The sequence below is a fragment of the Pelobates fuscus genome, chromosome 1 (assembly GCF_036172605.1).
Source record: "Pelobates fuscus isolate aPelFus1 chromosome 1, aPelFus1.pri, whole genome shotgun sequence".
NCBI lineage: Eukaryota > Metazoa > Chordata > Amphibia > Anura > Pelobatidae > Pelobates > Pelobates fuscus.
This window is the reverse complement of record NC_086317.1, coordinates 451,813,028-451,834,452: the sequence shown is the minus strand read 5'-3', so window position 1 is coordinate 451,834,452 and position 21,425 is coordinate 451,813,028. Positions and strand designations below refer to the sequence as shown.

At 44.1% G+C, this 21,425-nt stretch overlaps 1 protein-coding gene across 3 annotated transcripts in view; it reads right to left on the bottom strand.

Annotated features, from left to right (window-relative positions):
- PGR (progesterone receptor) overlaps positions 1–20,096 on the bottom strand; it is a 126,641-nt gene extending 106,545 nt beyond the window's left edge. For all 3 annotated transcript variants that reach the window (XM_063430468.1, XM_063430477.1, XM_063430485.1), the window contains exons 1-3: positions 20,027–20,096; positions 18,444–19,940; positions 1,697–1,848 (exon numbers count right to left, since the gene is read on the bottom strand). In XM_063430468.1, coding sequence (XP_063286538.1) covers positions 1,697–1,848; positions 18,444–19,492 — 1,201 coding nt within the window. In that variant the 5' untranslated portion in view covers positions 19,493–19,940; positions 20,027–20,096. The remainder of the gene's footprint in view (positions 1–1,696; positions 1,849–18,443; positions 19,941–20,026) is intronic.
- Positions 20,097–21,425: the final 1,329 nt, after the last annotated feature.

The window sequence follows — 21,425 nt, the reverse complement described above, 5'->3', positions numbered from 1 at the left end:
ATTCGCATGAGGCCACCTACTCATCTCAACACGGAGGTTCCACCCGACGGTCCAACTCGGAGTTAGTATCTCGCAAAGTCATGGTCACGGCCACAAGTATAGTCTCTTTTACCAACAGTTAACAACCCGCTGCACGTAGTAGATACAAGACCACATGGGCCAAATCAGAGGTAGGGCCCCTCTCAGTCACGGGGCAAATGATAAGGGCCTTACCTCCAACATGATAGTCCTTATCTTCACCTATCAGTACTCGTTCGCAAGAAGCTCTACTATACGGGATTTTCAGTTGGCATAGAAGTTAAAACAAATATATTTTCTTCCCTCCTCACAGCATGCTACAAGAAATAGCCCCAGGACGTACTATCTTTTCTCAAGTCCCCCGCCTTAGCCGCTCCTATAGTCCTGAAATCAGACCTTGCTTAAAGTAGAGGTTGAGCTTAAAGAACATACGGCCCAGAGATCCTCTGCAGGTCAGAAGGTCTAATCATGCCTTAGTTTAGAGTTTTACGCAGGTAAGATTTGTCTACATACTCTACAGCTTATGGTATGGGTAGGTGTGGTATGGATCAAGATAATAATGTGTTAGTTATAATTGGTTGCTTGCACAATTTTTGCCACATCTATTTGAACCAGCCTACAATACTATTGAAACTATACCTACAGGAATTTAACATTACAGGTAGACAACATACCCAACAGCTCCCATTTTCTTTCTTATTCAGTAATAGCGCTGACAGGTTTCAGAAATCAATACTCCACAATCGTCCAATCCATTTCCTATCTACAGTACAGTCTGTGGGGGAGTTTTCAAAATAACCATTAAGCCTCCCCTTTATAACCTACTAACATAGTAATTTAAGTAAGCAATTTCCTTGGCTTTCTACCTTTTTTTGAGTCCAAAAGAATATGACCATCGGGAACTTTGGACCTTCGCCCATGCATCAACGGTCTTTTCCATAATGTGACTAAATGTTTACTAATCGTGAAATTAATCTTGTCTTTTATTTTTGCCCTCTTTTGCAGGCCTGACCTCTCGTCGGTTTCGGCACACCTCAACCGACTTTGGTCCTTATCAGACTACATACCTTTAATCGTACGTCCTCGAATTACCCCGTACACAAATGGAAGGCAATATGCCTGAAGTTGTGGGAGGGGTTAATTTTTTCCTATTTAAACCCGAGTAAATCCCAGCTTACCTATCGTCGCCGTTTCGAAGTTCCCCTCCCACCTCACCCTTTATTATTTACATCAATGTACAAGGTGGGCCCTCTTTTGCAGGCCTGACCTCTCGTCGGTTTCGGCACACCTCAACCGACTTTGGTCCTTATCAGACTACATACCTTTAATCGTACGTCCTCGAATTACCCCGTACACAAATATATCTATATATATATAAAATACAAATAACCGCAAATATATATATATAGATAAATACATATAATTACATAAAAGATTACATTAGTATACACGTAGAATTTAAATACCTATAAATGCATATATATTAAAATTCTACATGTATATTTAAATAATCTTTTAACGTAATTATGTGATTTGATTAATTAAAATTTGATTGACATGCCTGACATGGGGGTGGAACTGGGCGGGTAATTCAAATGCAAAAAAATGGTACCGCTTTTGGTACAAAATTCCTGACATAATCATACCGCCAGGGAGGTTAAGGGGTTAAATGACTTACCTTCAATCGCTCTCTTGAAAAATACTTTACAGCTGCCACAGGTAAGTACCCCATAGTGACAGCCCGACGCTTCATCCCCACAGATTAAGCATTTCTTCTGTGGTAATGTTTCATAGCTGTATGATGAACTCTGATCTGGCTCACTGTCAGTCCTTTGAATAAGAAACAAAATATTAAGAAGATATGTAAAAAATAAAAATATGTAATATATTGTATCAACTACCAAGGGCATCAATTCAAGGGTTAATTTTAGGACCCCTACTATATTTATAGACTTAGGTCCCCCCCAAACCTCCATCCTATACCATGCCCAATAACCAGCCCTAAATCTTGACAAATTCTAAGAAACACATTGTGAGACTGATTGTTTGAATTACTTAAAGGGACACTCCAGACCCCTAAAACACTTTAGCTTTTAGTGAAGAGTGTCTCCTCTTTTTTTATTTTGGAAATAGTGGAGATTACTATAGAAATTAACACTTTTATAAATGAACCTTTTTACACCCCCCTGGCTTTTCAATCAGAAATGCATGTTACTTCCTGGTTTGGTTAGCTTATTTGCACTGAACTCAAGAGGATTCAATTGCTCAGAGCACCTGCCTCTGGGAAGTCTGTGATTGGCAGTGAACTGCATTGGGAAGTCTATGTTTGGACAGCACAGAAAGTATGGGCGGGGTTAGAAGAGGAGGGCTTGCAGAGGCAACAGACAAGAGATCTGCCGTTTTTGCAAGCTGTTTTTAGATATAACTTCAATGAAAAATGTGTAACTAAATGTATTAAAGTTTTCATTTCGACTATGTGTACTAAACATTGATATTTATTTATTTTGAGTTTGGGCAGTGAATTGTCCCTTTAAAAATATATCATAAATTTACATGTATAAAGGTCATCTCTGCTGTATTAACTCCACACAATGATGTCTTAACCCTGTCCCTTCAGAATGAACTCAAAATGTGCAGCATTACAAAACCCTGCACCCACAGCATTCTATGGCTGACAGCATTAACAAAAGTTACTTCTAAAACGTGCTTAAATAGAAAAAAACTCACAGCATGGTGACAAATGTAGAATAAACATTTGCAGTACACAATGTTAACCTAATAATTCTCTGCCATGATCATTTGATTTATAGGAGTTGCATGTCATGAGAGAGAAATATTCAATTGTGTTTTAGAAATGCTGTGCAAGAACGTATAAATGGGGGAAATGCTATAGAACCAAATACATTTGCCTTTTTGTATCCTCAGAGTGCCTGGACTTTTTTTTTCAAATATTAACACTAACTTTGGCCAGTGTTTGTGACTAAGTGGCTACTAAAAAAGACTGGACATACCCCAATTGCAATACCTTGGGTTGTCTACTTTTGCAAATAGTATGCCATCATGGGGGTAATTCTCATTCCTGGGCTACTGTACGGTCTCAAAGGCAACGTAACCAATCTGGCGAATTTCAATGTGAAAAAACTGAAACACAAGCCTTATATTTGACTCTCTACCTTTTGAAAACACCATAAAACCTGTACATGAGGGGTACTGTTATACTCGGGAGACTTTGCGGAACACAAATATTAGTGTTTCAAAACCGTAAAAGGTATCACAACAATTATATTGTCCGTGTAAGTGCCATTTGGGTGTGAAAAATGCAAAAAAACAGTCACTTTCACTGACAATATCGTCGTTGTAATACATGTTACTGTTTTGAAACACTAATATTTATGTTCAGCGAAGTCTTACAAGTAAAACAGTCCCCCCCATGTACAGGTTTTATGGTGTCTTGCAAAGTTACAGGGTTAAATATAGTGCTAGCAAATTAAATTCCCTGGACTTTTGGCCTGGGTTGTCAGGCTGGTCCTGCTAATTGTAATTAATACAATTACCTAATTATGTAAAATTATTACATAAATACATACGTAGAATTATTATATATATTTGTGTATATAAATATATGCATATATATATATATATATATATATATGTATATATTTTTTTAAATTACTTTTATTTATATATAGATATATATATAGTGATATATACGTATATACTTATGTATATAGATATACATATTATTTCGTTCTACATGTATTTTGATATCAATATATATATATTAATTTTAAAATACAATTAGAACGAATTTACACATATATATATATTTATTTATTTATTTATTTTTCTTATTTTTTTATTTAATTTTTAACGTATTTACAGATGTATTTATTTTATAATATATATAAATATTTATATAATGAAAATTATATATATATTTAATCAATATCATTGTATGTGTATTTTGATATTAATATATATTTATAATTATATATATATTAATATTAAAATACATGTAGACAGTATGTGTATATATGTGTATGTGTGTATATGTGTATATATATATACTTAGATCATATATATAATAAATATATATATGATCTAAGTATGTATAATGTTATTTTACACTGTTTTAAACTTTAATTCTTTTTTTTCAGACAGCAGGGGAAGTACCTGTGATTACAGGCACTCCCCCTGCTGGCAATGCCTTGGACGGCTATGCCGTCCATGTAATCGCGAGGTACTCACAAGGAGCTCGTGATCACATGGCCCAGCGGGGCCGAAGAGGATGGGCTCCCAGGTGAGTCCCCATACTGCAATCGCCGGCGTGGGATCGCCGGCGACCGGGTAAGTAGAAAGGACGGCTTGGGCATTCTATGCCGCCTTCCGGCGTTTAGAGCCGGTTCCTGTGAAGACTTTTCGCACAGGGTGCCTAATGGCCTAAGGCCGGCCCTGGGTGCTGTGCCCCTATTGCAATTAGTGCTACAATGTAAAACATTGCAGCCCTAAGTCTACCAGACAGCCACTGGGGGTGCTTCCGGAATCCAAACTGACCTTTGATCCGTTGTCTGACGCGGGACGTCCTCATGCTATGCATCATGACCTCCAGCATCAGATTTTCCCGATATTAAAGCATTGAATAATGCTTTCCTATGGTAAGGTCTAATGCGCATGTGCATGTGCATTAGGTCTCCCCTGCCGGCTGATGTGGGCGGGGGATGAGTGTGACTGGAGCCTGACCCAGGAAAGTGGCTGAAGGGGTTTTAACCTCTTCAGCCTTGTGGGGGGGGGGGCGCGAGGGAGGAGGGGACCTATTAAACCTATAGTGCCAGGAAAACAGCTTTGTTTTCCTGGACTATAGGATCCCTTTAATTTGAAATTCAAACCATGTCACTGGTTTGATGTTTTATTCTATCTCAAAAGACTGTAATTTAGCTCAATCTTTTTTGCAGCTCATTTTTATCTTTCTACACTCCAACAACTTCATATTTATATTAACTTTATATATAACATAACTCTATATATATAATATTTATATATAATATAACTTTATATTTGGTACAATGCTCTTTACAATGTGTATGTGTTAGGAATGAATGTTCCAGGAGGAGGGAGACGAACCCTACCACCTATTTCAACTGCGCATAAATATAGAATATATTTTGTGTTTCAAAGAACAGTGAAATGCATTTTACATAGCAAGTCTGCTGATATTTTTTATTTCACCAGCCTTATCTGGACAAAGCTACTAAAAAAAGAATTACAAGAGAAGGCATAATATTGTACTGAAGGAATTTGCCATGGGGTGCCTCACAATCTGGAGTGGCATGATGCCACAAGTTTACAAAGAAACAAAAGAACTGGGCACTCCTGTGAAGTTCAGCATATTTTTTTATTCCGAAACTGGTGCCTTTATTAAGTAAGCCCTGTCTGAAATACTGAGTTCTAATTTCCCGTAAGGGAGCAGTAACATTACGTTTTTTATGGTGCCAGGAGTTTACGGGGAGGGAGGGGGAAGTGGAGAAGATTACAGGGAGGGAGGAGGGAAGTGGAGAAGATTACAGGGAGGGGGAGTGGAGAAGATTACAGGGAGGGAGGGGGAAGTGGAGAAGATTACAGGGAGGGGGGAATGGAGAAGATTACAGGGGAGGGGGGGGGGAGTGGAGAAGATTACAGGGAGGGAGGGGGGAAGTGGAGAAGATATACACAAACTGGTATCCCTATACTCTACATTCCATAAACACACACTTTAGATCCTCTACAGTAACACATAACACATCCCCTACACACTCCACTTCCTGTGAGCGAACTCATGGGTGGAACATGTAGGTGGACTTATGGGTGGGCATTATGGGCATACTCACCGTCAGGCCCTGGGGCCCAGACCTTGAGATGTGTAAGGGGCCCCAAAAAATGGAGCTGCTTCCAATTCTCCCAGAACATTGAATTTTGTGACCACAGTTACAAACAGCCTCCAGAGATCCTGTTCTACACCAGACCAGTGGAGCCAGACTGCAGCCAGAGCCCATCATAATCCTCATCTGGTTGTAAGTAGGCAATCTAGTATATTATTAGTGACACTAATCTCTAATTTACCTCACATTAAAGGGACACTATAGTCTCCAGAACCACTACAGCTTAATAAAGTGGTTCTGGTGTCTATAGCCTGTACCTGCAGGCTTTTTAATGTAAACACACACTGTGTGCAGCACTGGCGTTAGTTCATATGGCAGATCATATGGGTGGGGCATTGTGATGTCACTAGGGGGTGCGTGGGGGGGGGGGGGCGGCAAATCTTTATTTTGCCTAGGGCGGCAAAAATCCTTGCACCGGCCCTGGTTATCAGGGCTCAAAATGTTCTACGCAGCTAGAACGGCCTTAAAGTTACCTGTCACTGCAAGCCTGAAGGTACAGGGCACGCTCACCAGTGGTGAATTTCCCTGCTGTTATGATCTAAAAGGGAAAACATGACATTTTGGGTTTGTACACAGCAGGGAGTCTAGCTCTGATTTCCATCCCGTCAAATCGTATGCTCTAGATATATTGTTCAGCCTTCTTTTTTAGTTCAGGAAGTTTGAAGCTTATGTTTTAGTGCAGGCTTCCCCAAACTCCGGCCCTCCTGATGTTGCTGAACTACAACTCCAATGATTCTATGAATGAAATAGATAGGCTTAGAATCATGGGAGTTGTAGTTCAGCAACATCTGGAGGGCCGGAGTTTGGGGAAGCCTGCTTTAGTGACTCAAAACTGTGATACACAAAAGAAAAAGTGGCACGACTGCAGGGACTTGGCTCTGTCTATGGAGGATCCCACTGTCGCGTTAGATCCTTTGTATAGTTCAATGTTGTACTCTTGCGCATGCTTGAGAGTACAGCAGTGACATTGGTTCCTGGCGCTGAAAAGGACCCGACGGCCCTGTCCATGAAGGAACAGATTAAGGTAAGTAAAACTCACCTTTATCGGCCCCCACCAAGTCACCAGACCCCCAGTGGAGAAGACACCGTTAGTTTACAAGAAACAAGCAGTAGAGATAGAAGCACTGGTCAGGAACTAATTTGTATGCCTTGACATAAATATAAAACGTTTGAAATTGATATTGCAGTATTTCAACACACTGGGGAAATACTTTTCCTTTAAACTTCAAATTAAGTATGCACATGGGAGACGACATGTGCACAGACGATTTATCTTTCCAGACTTTTGAAAAGAGAAATATATACTCTATTTGATTTGAAATATATAAACTTAATACACATAAATAAGTAAATAAATAAAAGCCACTGGCCTCTTTTGTCATTAAAGATATGTCTTAACGCACTTTTGCTCAGCTCCTGCCACTTCAGGGCTATTAACCTGTCTTCATGGCTGCAGTAAAGCAGGCAGCACCCCAGAGCAACTAGCAGCCTGACTACTAACTGGGAAGATTTTTATCCTGTAACCCAAGAATCAGTTGAGTAATTGGGCTGCCAGACAAGCGGCCTACTGAAGCTGAAGCTCCTGCAGCGGGAGAGGTGGCCGATATCTTTGGGCAGACTAGATGGGCCGAATGGTTCTTATCTGCCGTCACATTCTATGTTTCTATCTCCCGACCTGGGGCAAGAGGCTCACAGCTACTTACTCCCAGCCCTGAGACCCCCCCACTGGGGAACTGAAGGCTTACAGCAACACCGACTTTTCTAACCACGTGGTGTCCAAGATGGCTGCCGAACCATGGCGCTCCCTCTGCCAACTGGGCCCTGAGGCTCAAGGGTGGATGGACTCTATGCACCATTGGGTTTTTCCCCCTTTTATGTATTTTATATGCTGACGCTTATCTGGAATGCTGTAAGAAGTCTTGAGGATACACCTCCAAGGGTCCAGTTATATCCTACATGTGGGGAGTATTAAATACCACTGTATGCAGTTTTACCTAGAGCTGGGCATAGCTCTTTAAATTGTGAGTTGGCACTTCTCTACTTCTATGTTGTTCGTGATCCAGCTTTCCTAAAACGGTTTTGCACTATTGGTCTCTATTTTTGCTTTTGTATTTCATATTTACCACTGAGGATTCAAAGCAAGAACTGAAGAATATACACTCCAGGTCTTCGCTGTACTTTAAGAGACTCTTTATATTATTTTTGTTTATTATCTCTCATTGTCCTACTTAGCGCACCCTGTATTTGTTGTATCTTGTTCTCGCCATTCTTTGAAGGGTTTGAGGGTTACCCTTCCCCTCAGGTGTGCAGCTCTATTCTCCCCTGTGATCAGTACTGTAGCGCTGTTCCTCTCCTATTTTTTTTGCTGCGCGTGTGTGTGTGGGTGCTGTGTGTTAGTGAGGGTGCTACGTGTGTGAGGGTGCTGTGTGTGAGGGTGCTGTGTGTGAATATGTTTGGACAGATTGTGTGTTGAGGGGAGGCAGATTATTGTTTATATATATTATTATTTTTTTTAAATGGACAAAGTCCATCAGTTAAGATTTTTTTTAGATTCGGGCTCTGATTTTATTCAATCGGTCTAGATTTCAGCAACCCGGCATTATTCGGGTCCTTAACTTACAAAATCCAGACCTTATTGAATTCCATGAAAATTGTACAGATTTTGAATATCATAATGACTTTAGTGACTAATCCCATCATTTGTCACAATAGTAACCACCACAATATTCCCACTAGTTGTTCAGTGCCCCCACAGGTGAAGCTGAAGGGAGTTATATTTTTCTGAAGCATTCTTCCCCAGTGGGCTTCCATCTTTTATATTCACTTCTGGAGGCTTCAGCTGCCATGACGTATGTGAGAGCAAAACATTGAGTACTACATAAATTCTATGATACCACAGGATGTTCTATAGGACTACTTTCACAATGCACAAGAAGAAGACTTTTCCCACAGCCTTCAATAGTGATAGCTGTGAGAATTGACAAAAGTTGACAGAAGAACCTTTGCCTTTGTCAGCATGTGTCAATAAGAGGCATTTGAATGTAGTCAACATGAATATTTAACAAACATTTCTTTTTTTTCTTTCTGAAATACTCCAATAGTGACATGTAAGGAAAGAACCACTTTAATTGTTACATTTCATGTTGAATTACTTTGTAAAATGAAAGTGGGCTCATGTATACCTGTTTCTGGGAGAAAAGGAGTTAACGTATGCAGGGCCGGATTAACATAGGGGCTGATGGAGCTGCAGCTCCAGGCCCATGGAATAGGCCCATGGAATAGGCCCATTTTTTTTTTTTACACACTACTCTTAGGTTTGCCACCTGACTGGTATTTTACTGGAACATCCTGTATTTGAGGCTGCCTGGCTGTGCAGGTATTGCAGTAATAACGGCAATACAAATGCAGGTATTTTTCTCAGAATAAATGGAGATTACTCTACAATACCAGCACTGGCCAGTAGGGGTCACTGTGTATGGAGAGAGGCAGGAATAGGAAGTTACAGCATATCTCTGCCTCTCTCTACTACTCAGTGATCTGTGGGGGAGCAGCTACACAGCACAGAGAGTCCAGACAGCAGCTCTACAGCTAAGGTAAGCGAGGGATGGGAGGAAAGGCAGCAGGGACACATGGGGACACTGAGACACTAGGGGACACATGTAGACACTGAGACACTAGGGGACACTAGGTGACGCAGACTCTAGGGGACACTGAGACACATGGGGATGCTGAGACACATGGGAATGCTGTGAGACATAGGGACATTGGGAGACATTGGGACACGGAGACACTGTCCCATCCAGTGTTGCTAGTGTCTCAGTGTCCCCAAGTCTCCCAGTGTCTGTGTCCCATGTCTCTCAGTGTGCCTAGTGTCCCCATGTGTCCCCATGTCCCTAGTGTCCCCAAGTGTCTGTCTCCCAGCCAGTGTCCCCTAGTATTCCAGTGTCCCCTAGTCTTCCAGTGTCCCCTAGTATCCCAGTGTCCCCTAGTCTCCCAGTGTCTGTGTTCCCATGTCTCTGTGTCCCTAGTGTCTTAGTGTCCCCAAATGTTTCAGTGTCCCCATGTCTCCCAGTGTCTGTGTTCCTAGTGTCTCAGTGTGCCTAGTGTCCCTATATGTCCCATAGACAGACAGTTGTCTATGTCCACAACTGTCCCCATGTCTCCCAGTGTCCCCAAGTGTCTGTCTCCCAGCCAGTGTCCCCAGTGTCCCCTAGTCTCCCAGTGTCTGTGTTCCCATGTCTCTGTGTCCCCAAATGTTTCAGTGTCCCCATGACTCCCAGTGTCCCCGGGTCTCTCAGTGTCCCCATGTCTCACTGTGTCCCCAGTATCCTAGTTAAATGGGGACACACTGAGACATTGGGACACTGGGAGAAATGGGGACACTGGGAGACTAGGGGACTGGGCGACATGGGGACACTGACACTGTGATACATAGGGACACTGAGACATTGGGTGACTTGCGAGACTGAGACACTGGGAGCAATCCATCTATACAGCAGAATCAAACTGTGAGTAGTTTGTTGGTGTTTTTACAAAATTTTCTCTGATTCACTCTTTTTGATTACAAATGATTAAGGCTGGTATTTTTTTCCAAGAAAGGTGGCAACCCTAACTACTATTCACATACTCTTGCTAGAAAGAGCACTATAGGGTCAGGAACACAATCATGTATTTCTGACCCTATTATGTTAAAACCACCACCCTGGCCCCTTCTTGCCTCCCTAAGTATAGTAAAATATAACTTGTATTCAAGTCTGCAGCTGATGGCTCTGCCTCTGAACTGACTGTCTGCTGACATCATCAGAAGTGGTAGTCTGAGCAAATTACAATACTTCCCCATAGGATTGGCTGAGACTGTCAACTAGGCAGATCAGGGGCAGAGCCAGCACAAGTCCAACATAGCCCTGGCCAATCAGCATCTCCTCATAAAGATAAATTGAATCAATGCATCTCTGTGAGGAAAGTTCAGTGTCTGCATGCAGAGGGTGGAGACACTGAATGGCAGTGCTGCACACTAGGCAGTACTGCCCCAGGAAGCACACCTCTAGCAGCCATCTAAAGAGTGGCCAGTGGAGTTATTTTCTCTGAAAAGACAGTGTTTACTGCAAAAGGCCTGAATGGAATGATTCTTCTTACCAGAACAAATACAACAAGCTGTAGTTGTTCTGATGACTATATTGTCCCTTTAAGTTTTGAAGCTTAAGAGGGATGTATGGGAACAAAACTTGTGTGGACTGGCTGACAGTAAAATTAGTTTAGGTAATGCAGACGTTGGTCTCTCTGACACTGTGGCATGTCCCCTTTCTTCTACACTCACTACATACACCTTTTCTCTGTCTCAGACTATATACCGGGAACTTCTGCCTGCTAGTAAGAAGGTAAGGAGACAAGTGGACCAGCGAGTGTTAGGGGACAGTCCTTGGAAAGCATGGAGTGAGCGCATCATTAGATGCATTTATGTCAAGCTCAGGGTGCTGCCTGCATAGTATGCCCTTAGTTGGACAGCCTGCAGGATTGGCGGGCAGCCTGACATGCATTCATGCCAGGCTGTCCTTCAAATTCTTTAGACAGACATGCCCCCTTTTTGGGCATGTTCTCCCCTTTTGGCAGGTCTGGTCACGTGATTCGCACTAGTGGCCCACCCTTTTACCCCGCCCATTGACTTCCTGCTTCACTGGACACTGCTGTTAGGGGTTATGGATTTACTTGAAAGATTAAAGCATAAAATAGAGAGAGAGAGATTAACATAGAGTATGTGTTTTCTTATAGCTGCATCCTGTGAGTTTCCCTCCAGCACCATCTCCATCAGATACATGACGCTTGGGAGGAATGACTGTTTTAGTGTTTTTGGTCGATAAGATTCCGTAATTAGGCCCATCATAATTGTCAGCACCAGGCCCAGTGTGCTCTTAATCCGGCCCTGAACGTATGACATTGTTATACAGTAAGGTGTAAATTGCTAAGAAAGCAAAGTGAATATGAAAGTAATTTCAAATGTAAGAGCAAAATAGTCAAACTGAAAACTTAGCCAAAACAAATTCCAATTCAGTAAATTTGTCCTAAACTTTAAAATTCACTTTGAGTTTGCTTTGAATTCCAGACAATTCACACTTTAGCGGGGAAATCCTGCATAAGTTTGTATTGTAACTCCGGATATTTGAACCTGAGTAGCCATAGAAATAAAGAGGAACTATCATCACTTTTCTGTAAATTATATGATTAAATAAATAAATAAAAAAATTAAATAAATAAAACATTAAACGGGGCAGACCCGGACTATCATGGCGACTGGTTGTGTTTCATGTCTCCCGGCCCGACGCAGGCAGTGCTCAGATACTAGCAATGTTGCCTGCTCTCTCCCCACCCCCCACCTTTGGACCGGTGTGGGTGATCCCGGTCCCCATCCTGGAGGCTCTCAAATCCCATCAGGGTCCCATGGTGGTGGTCCCTTAGTGGTGTTACAGAAGCTGACGACAACAATGGTGGTACACCTAAAATGGAGGACACCACATGTACCCTGAATTCCAACAGAGAGAAATGTTCACTATCCTTCAGAGCCTAGAAGCAGTCTTTGAGGCATTCTGGTGAGAGCTGTGGAGAACCTACCTGCTCATGTGGTAGCCAAGTTATCTTCTGGACCATCCAGACGAGCCCCATACCGCTCAGAAACCTAACTGATAGGCCCAGCGCACTTGAAGTGGAGAAGGCTGAATCACCATATCTAGAGGAAGGTGAGAGGGAATGTGGAGGGAAGGAGTGTGGAGAGGGAATCAGCAACAACCAAGAGATCAGCTACTGCTACATCTCCCTCTGACACCGAGCCAGCTGCATACCACTAAGTGGCACTATGTGATACCTGCAATGGGGAAAGGCTGAACCCCATGCTAGAGCACCATCATAGTTGGTTGTCCCCTATTATAGCAAGCACACTCTGTTTATTAGCTTATTTTAGCATGTCTCCTTTGTTTGCTATTTATTTTCTCTTATTTGTGTACCCTAATAGGGGCCTATTAGGGTGGCACACTCAGCTGTTCAGTACTCTCTACCATGTTTTTGGCTTATATCTTAATATAAACCTCTGCATAAACCTCATATGTCACATAATGCCCCAAGCAAGTAATGTTGTAGCTTAGTAAGCTTGTCTGTACTCTTTTCTATATGCACATCAAAATAAAGAAATAAAAAAAACAAAAACATGGAAAATCACCTGTAACCTTTTTCCATGTGATGGTCCATGTTAATTTAGATGTCTTGTAAAATGTAGCAAATGACAACACAATCTAGTTCGGTCCCGGCTGTCAGGGGACAGATTATGTTGATTTTTTTTCTTTCTCCTCTTCCATTTGCTTAGTTGCCTCTTGGCTATAAAGCAATCTCTGTTTCCAGGAAGATATTTGATACAATGTATGAGGAGGGTGTTTGTACTTACTGAAAGTTGTAAAAAAAAATGTCAGAAAATACCAGCGTTTATATCAATGATTGGCAGACAGAGATCCTCTGCCATTTAGGAGTTAAATCCCTTTGTAAATGAATTGCCATATTAGCTAAGTTATGGCCACAGCTCTTCTGGAGCATTGTAAGAACATCTTTGTGCCTCCATTTTCCAATTGAGAGTTCACTGCTGTGTGAACAGAGTGAATTCAAAGTGAAATTTAATTTTAAGGTCTTTCCGCTCAGCCCATGACCTTCTCCTGTCCGCTGCTCGCACCCGTACGGCCAACTCACGCTTGCAGGACCTCTCGCCAGCGGCTTCCTTCCTATAGAATATCTCGCCTACCACTATCAGACTCACCCAGAGGCGGCTCTCTAATTAGGCGATTGAGGCGGCCGCCTAAGGCCTGGCACTTGCTGGGGCCTCGCAGCCGCCTAAATCGCCTTAGGGCAGACTGAACTGTCGGGAGAGGGGGCCCGGCGGCTTGCCCAGTATGCCGCCGGGTGGCCCCTCCACATGGTCTGCCCACAGGGAGAGCCAGCCTCTGATCTGCAGCTCCGCCGAGTGCAGTAATGTGGTTCTAGCGAGCTTAAGGTTCTCGCGAGAACGAGGTCTGCAGCTCTTGCGGAGCTGCAGATGGAACAGTCATCCCACCGGACCACCAGGGACTGCTGCCACTGGACCACCAGGGAATTATATTACAAAACAAGGTATTTTACCCCAACACTGCCCTCCCACCCTCACTGCCCCAACACTGCCCTCCCACCCACACTGCTCCAACACTGCCCACCCACCCTCACTGCCCCTAACACTGCCCACCCACCCTCACTGCCCTCCCACCCTCACTGCCCCAACACTACCCACCCACCCTCACTGCCCTCCCACCCTCACTGCCCCAACACTGCCCACCCACCCTAACTGCCCTCCCACCCTCACTGCCCCAACACTACCCACCCACCCTCAATGCCACCAACACTACCCACCCACCCTCACTGCCCCAACACTGCCCTCCCACCCACACTGCCCCAACACTGCCCACCCTCACTGCCCTCCCACCTTCACTGCCCCAACACTGCCCACCCACCCTCACTGCCCTCCCACCCTCACTGCCCCAACATTGCCCACCCACCATCACTGCCCTCCCACCTTCACTGCCCCAACACTGCCCACCCACCCTCAATGCCCTCCCACCCTCACTGCCCCAACATTGCCCACCCACCATCACTGCCCTCCCACCCTCAATGCCCCAACACTGCCCACCCATCCTCACTGCCCCCAACACTGTCCACCCACCCTCACTGCCCCAACACTGCCCTCCCACCCACACTGCCCCAACACTGCCCACCCACCATCACTGCCCTCCCACCCTCACTGCCCCAACACTGCCCACCCACCCTCACTTCCCCAACACTGCCCACCCACCCTCACTGCCCCAACAATGCCCTTCCACCCTCACTGCCCCGACACTGCCCACACACCCTCACTGCCCTCCCACCCTCACTGCCCCAGCACTGCCCACCCACTCTCACTGCCCTCCCACCCTCACTGCCCCAACACTGCCCACCCACCCTCACTGCCCCAACACTGCCCTCCCACCCTCACTGCCCCAACACTGCCCACCCTCACTGCCCCAACACTGCCCTCCCACACTCACTGCCCACCCACCCTCACTGCTCCAACACTGCCCTCCCACCCTCACTTCCCAAACACTGCCCACCCACCTTCACTGCCCCAACACTGCCCACCCACCCTCATTGCCCCAACACTGCCCTCCCACACTCACTGCCCACCCACCCTCACTGCTCCAACACTGCACTCCCACCCTCACGTCCCAAACACTGCCCACCCACCTTCACTGCCCCAACACTGCCCACCCACCCTAACTGCCCCAATACTGCCCTCCCACCCACACTGCCCCAACACTGCCCACCCAGCCTCACTGCCCCAACACTGCCCTCCCACCCACACTGCCCCAACACGGCCCACCCACCCTCACTGCACTCCCACCCTCACTGCCCCAACACTGCCCACCCACCATCACTGCCCTCCCACCCTCACTGCCACAACACTGCCCACCCACCCTCACTGCCCCAACACTGCCCTTCCACCCTCACTGTCCCAACACTGCCCACCTACACTCACTGCCCTCCAACCCTCACTGCCCCAACACTGCCCACCCACTCTCACTGCCCTCCCACCCTCACTGCCCCAACACTGCCCACCCACCCTCACTGCCCCAACACTGCCCTCCCACCTTCTCTGCCCCAACACTGCCCTCCCACCCACACTGCCACAACACTGCCATCCCACTCTCTCTGCCACAACACTGTCCACCCACCCTCACTGCCCCAACACTGCCCTCCCACCCTCACTGCCCCAACACTGCCCTCCCACCCTCACTGTCCACCTACATAAACTGCCCCAACACTGCCCTCCCACCCTCACTGCCCTCCCACCCACACTGCCCCCACACTGCCCTACCACCCTCACGGTCCACCTACATACACTGCCCCAACACTGCCCTCCCACCCACACTGCCCCAACACTGCCCTCCCACCCTCACTGCCCACTTACATACACTGCCCCAACACTGCCCACCCACCCTCACTGCCCTCCCATCCCCACTGCCCCAGCACTGCCCTCCCACCCCCACTGCCCTACCTCCCACCCTCACTGCCCCAACACTGCCCTCCCACCCTCACTGCCCCAACACTGCTCTCCCACCCACACTACCCCAACACTGCCCACCCACCCACCCTCACTGCCCCAACACTGCCCTCCCACCCACACTGCCCAACACTGCCCTCCCACCGTCACTGCCCACCTACATACACACTGTCCCGTCATGCTGTCACACACCCTGCCATCACTACACTGTGTCCCACACACCTTGCCCTCCCACACTGTAACACACCCTGTCCCCCACATTGTCACACACTGCCCCCCATACTGTCACCATCCTCCACACTGCTACCCCACACTGTCATCTTCCTCCTCACTGTCACCCACTCACACCCTGCCCCCAAAACTGTCACATTCCTCCACACTGCTCTCTCACCCTGTTACCCTTTCACACACTTGCACCCCATATTGTCAGCCCCCAACACTATGTCACCAATACTTACAGTCACCCCTCCCACACACTGCTCCTGCACACACTGTCACCCTTTCCAAGACTGCCTCCCACACTCTCACCTACCCACCTTCACAATTCCACACACATACAGCCACCCCCCACACTGTCACCCCCACATGCTGTCATGCCCCCTTCACCCAGCCTTGCTCACATTAACCTCTCCTAATCTTGTCGCTCTCACCCCCCCCATCCATACCACAATTACGGGACCTCGCTCTTCTACACTCACCCTATCACATTAATCCCCCTAATCCTATCACACTCATCTTCTCTCATACTGTCACACTCACCCCCAACCCTGTCACACTCATCCTTTTTTACATTAACCCTTTCACTTGGGCCCAACCATGCCACACTCACCCTGTCACATAATCCTGTCCAACTCACTTTCCCTCGCCTTGTCACACTCCCTCCTCCAGCCTTGCAACACGTAACCCATAAACCTGTCAAACTCATCCCCCTTCACCCTATCACATTAACTTCTCCTATCCTGTCACTCATCCTGCCTAGACATGCCACATTCACCCTGTCACATAACCCTCCCTCATCCTGTCACTCTCACCTCCCCTCGCCCTGTCACACTTTCTCCTTCAACCGTGCCACACTCACCCCAACAGTGAATACAGAGACTAGCTCTCTGTATCCAGCGCTACAAACCTGTCATACATTATAACTACAGCTCATTATACACACGATCCAACCCCTATATTTTTTTTTTGTGTACGCAATGTAAACACTGTCTTTTATCTGAAAAGGCAGTGTTTACATGAAAATGCCTGAAGGGAGCTATTATACTCACCAGAACAACTACATTAAGCTGTAGTTGTTCTGATGACTATAGAGTCCCTTTAAATCCCCCCTCTCATAATATTTTAAAGCACTACGGCATCTGTTGGCGTTATATAAATGTAAATAATAATAATAATAATAATAATAATAATAATAAAAGGCTAAAATAGTTGAATTGGAAATATTCTTGGAGCGAAAAATGTTTCCACGTTGGCTATATTTTTGCCTTAAATTTGAATTCTCAGTTAAGGGAATAACCAGCAGGTGAATAAACCCCATTTTATCTCTCATCTTCAAGTATATCTGTTGGATACCTCTGAGATGGCTGACTGTAACAGCTCAGTTTGAAGTTTCAGTTTAAAATATATAAACACTTGCCACGTTAACGTAATGCAATGGTTAAGTATAAAATACGTATTTTAGAAATAAAAAAAATACGTAAAATAAAATGATTAAAAACCAGCATTCAGAACTAGCACACACAAAACTAATATGCTCTTAAATGCATATTACTTTTTTTTACAATAAAAAAAAAACCAATGTAATACACGTACAATGATGAGTTACAAAACAGGAAAATTTTGTTCTCGATTTTGCAGAACATTAAAATCTGGGAATTTCCTTAAATGCATTCATCTTTTGAAGGTTTTCAGTTGAGCACAATGATTGTAATCTTACAGAAGAATCCGTTGAATTACTTGGAATTGATTCATTACTGGAACACAGTGACCTAACCAAACTTTACTTTGTAATAACAACCTGTATGTGGTGTCCATTAGTATAAAACATATCTCGAAAACGTTTGATGAATATTTACAATGCCTTTTCTGGAGAAACAAATGCATATAATAAAATCTGCATATGTAGAATTAATATTTTCTATGATACTAATTTTTTCATAATACATTTAAGTAAAACAACTATTATTGCCAAATTATTTTAAAAAAATAATAAAAAAAATTATATATATATATATATATATATATATATATATATATATATATATATATATATATATATATATATATATATATATATATATATATATATATATTGTAGATTAAATGGGTAAATGCCATGTAAGTAATAATCAAGAGGAAAAATAAAACCCTAGTTCTTACCCTTCTTAGTATTATAAAATGTTAAAATGTACCTGATATACTGAACATATGGTAGCTGAATCTGAGGAAGGTAATTATCTTTCAAGGTTGACTGGTAGAGAAGCTGTTGATGACTATTTAGACTCAATGGCTGGTATAGATTTTGGGGTGCAACTGAAGTGGTTGGTAGAAGATGAGTGGGGGAATCAGCTGCTCTGCCATGACTTGGTCCATAAGAGTCATAAACTGACATATTAAAATCCAAGGATTTATCTGGATCGGGATTACTACACTTCTGGAGTGACAACCCATATCCTGGACCAGAAAGGTCTATGGTGGCTTTCATTGATGATGTCCCATCTTCTTCCTTTTTTATTTTGGCCTCGGTATGATGGAAATAGGAGATCTGTTTAGTGCTGGATGAAGGATATGTACATGCCAATAATTGTTGGCTTATGCTTGGAGATAAAGATCCCTGGTCAGGTCCTTCCACATCAAAGATCTGCCTTGTCCTGGTGACCAAGTAAGTTGGATTAATTGACAAACCTGGCATGTTAATGACGTTAAGTTCTGGAGGGAATGATGGGGGGCTGGTGGAAATTTCTTCATAAATGTCTGTTTTTACATTGACTTCCTCCATTGAAGCTTTGCCCTTTCCTTTGCTGAGCTTGGACTCTTGTGCTCCTTTTGTTTCAGCCAATGTAACCTCTGCCCAGATGCTGACCTCCTTGTGGTCAGGTGGGTGGCCAGTGGGGGTCCTAACCTTGGGAGAGGTGTTTAAGATAGATGCTATCTCTGGGCCAATCAAATCAGACCACGATTCAATGTGTCCTGGAGTTGAAGAGCCCAGGATGGAGTCCAGGACATTCTGGAGCTCGTTGTTATCAGAAGATGTTTGTCCTTCCCCTTTCTGATAGGACTCTTGGTCCTCGGATTTCTGACACAGCAGTCTCTCCAATGAAAGGGCTGATTGATCCGAGACCACCTCCCGCAGGGGATCCACCTGGAACCCGACTCTTGGAGCTGAAGATCTGCTGGTGGTCTCTACATTTGAACAGGGCTGATGAGAACTGCTTTTTGATCTTTCTTTGATGTTCTCCATGGTCTGGGTCTCAAAGCAAGCTCTGTGAAAGTGATATAATCAGGTTGTCTGACGCTGTGTTAAAAAACAGCTTGTGTTCTCTAGACACTGCAGAAAACTAGTCCATCAATACTCCATAAATGACTCACAGGGACTTCACAATTTTTAAAAAAAAAAAAATAATCTGTTATTGAATCCAATGGGGGTGGGGGCAGCTTTTCTCCTGTGAAGTAGACCCTGCCAGCTGTACCTGAAAGCTATGTGTATCAAGCAGCCTGGCTCTGACTCCTATTATTCTATATGTTGCCAAGAGGTCTGAGTCTTTGACTTGTGGGTGCTGCCAAGCAGACTGGCAGAGCTGAATGCCAGGCTGTGCTTCTCTCCCTGATTAGAGGCGAGGTCAGTGTTCTGCAGTGCTCCCAGGGTGCCAGCTCTATCAGACCCTATTCCTCTTACTAATTTCACTGACCTGGAGAAAAAAAGAAAAAAAAAAAGTAAGCAAATACATAAATAATAATAGTAAATAACTTAGTAGCAATGTGCAATGATAATCACCTCTGTCTGCAGAAGCCTGGCATCTGACTGCTATCTTGCATATATGTGCATTCTGATATATATTTTTTTTCTTCTCACTTTTTTGCTTGTTTTCTTCTCCCCCCTCTTTTTGCTTTCTTTTTTCAATACTTGATGTGTGCCTGCAGAGCAGCCAGGGAGGGGTTGAGCTGCCTGTAGCAGAGGAGGGATAGCCAAGGCATTATTAGGCTAGGTGTTTGATTGTACTGCCCCTTCTCAATGCACACTGTCTAAAAAAACATCACCATTCAGCCAGCTGTATCATTTGTACTTTAGAAAAGTTTGCACCCTATCGCCCCCTGGTGACAGCAGCAGCGATCACAGTACTGGTTGTTATTATTATTATTATTATTATTATTATTGCCATTTATATAGCGCCAACAGATTCCGTAGCGCTTTACAATATTATGAGAGGGGGGATGTAACTATAAATAGGACAATTACAAGAAAACATACAGGAACGATAGGTTGAAGAGGACCCTGCTCAAACGAGCTTCCAGTCTATAGGATTAGTTTGTTATAACCAGCAGCAATTTTATGATGAGGTGTATAGAAAATCCATACTACAGGGCTGCACTTAAATCATCACTGCCCTGCATGATGCATCTTTTATAACATCCCACTCCTTTAATATCAAAAAAAGAAAATAATGTTGATATTTAGCATCAACCTGACTGTGCACACGCTATCTGGAATTCTTAATCACGTTAACTCCTGAGTGCCTGTTTTCACTTAATACCAGAATGCTCTCAAGGGGTTAACCTGTTCAGGAGTCCAGAGTGTGTCTATAAAAGTCACGTGGACTAGGGAGGGTTAACAATAAATCAGAAGAAACAGACAGCTCACTTTACCATTTCATTGCATAACATTATGGAAAGGGAGTTTTGTTTCTACAAGGCTTAGATTATCCACATTGAATTATTATTATTTATAAAGCACCCTCAAATTCAGCAGCGCTGTACAATGGGTGGACTAACAGACACGTATTTGTAACCAGACGGGTTGGACTCACAGGAACAGAGGGGTTGAGGGCCCTGCTCAATGAGTTTACATGCTAGAGTATTAATCAGTTTAACAATTTTTGGCTCCTTGAATTCATTTGGACAAAAGTAATTTATTAATTATAGGAATGTGTACTATACGGGTATTACCACTGTGCAACTGCACTGATAGCAGTATACAACTGAAAATTTGTTTATTTTGCATGTATTTTATTCATCGGGACATATCTAAAAACAACTTGAAAAGGCTGCAGTTCTTTTGTCTGCTGCCTTTGTAGGTCCTCACCTTCTGAAGAGTCAGGAGTAGAAGCCCACCGGACCCTCAGGAGCAATGTCACTGTTGAGGGTCTTGGCAAATTCTCTTCCGCTTTAAGTAACGC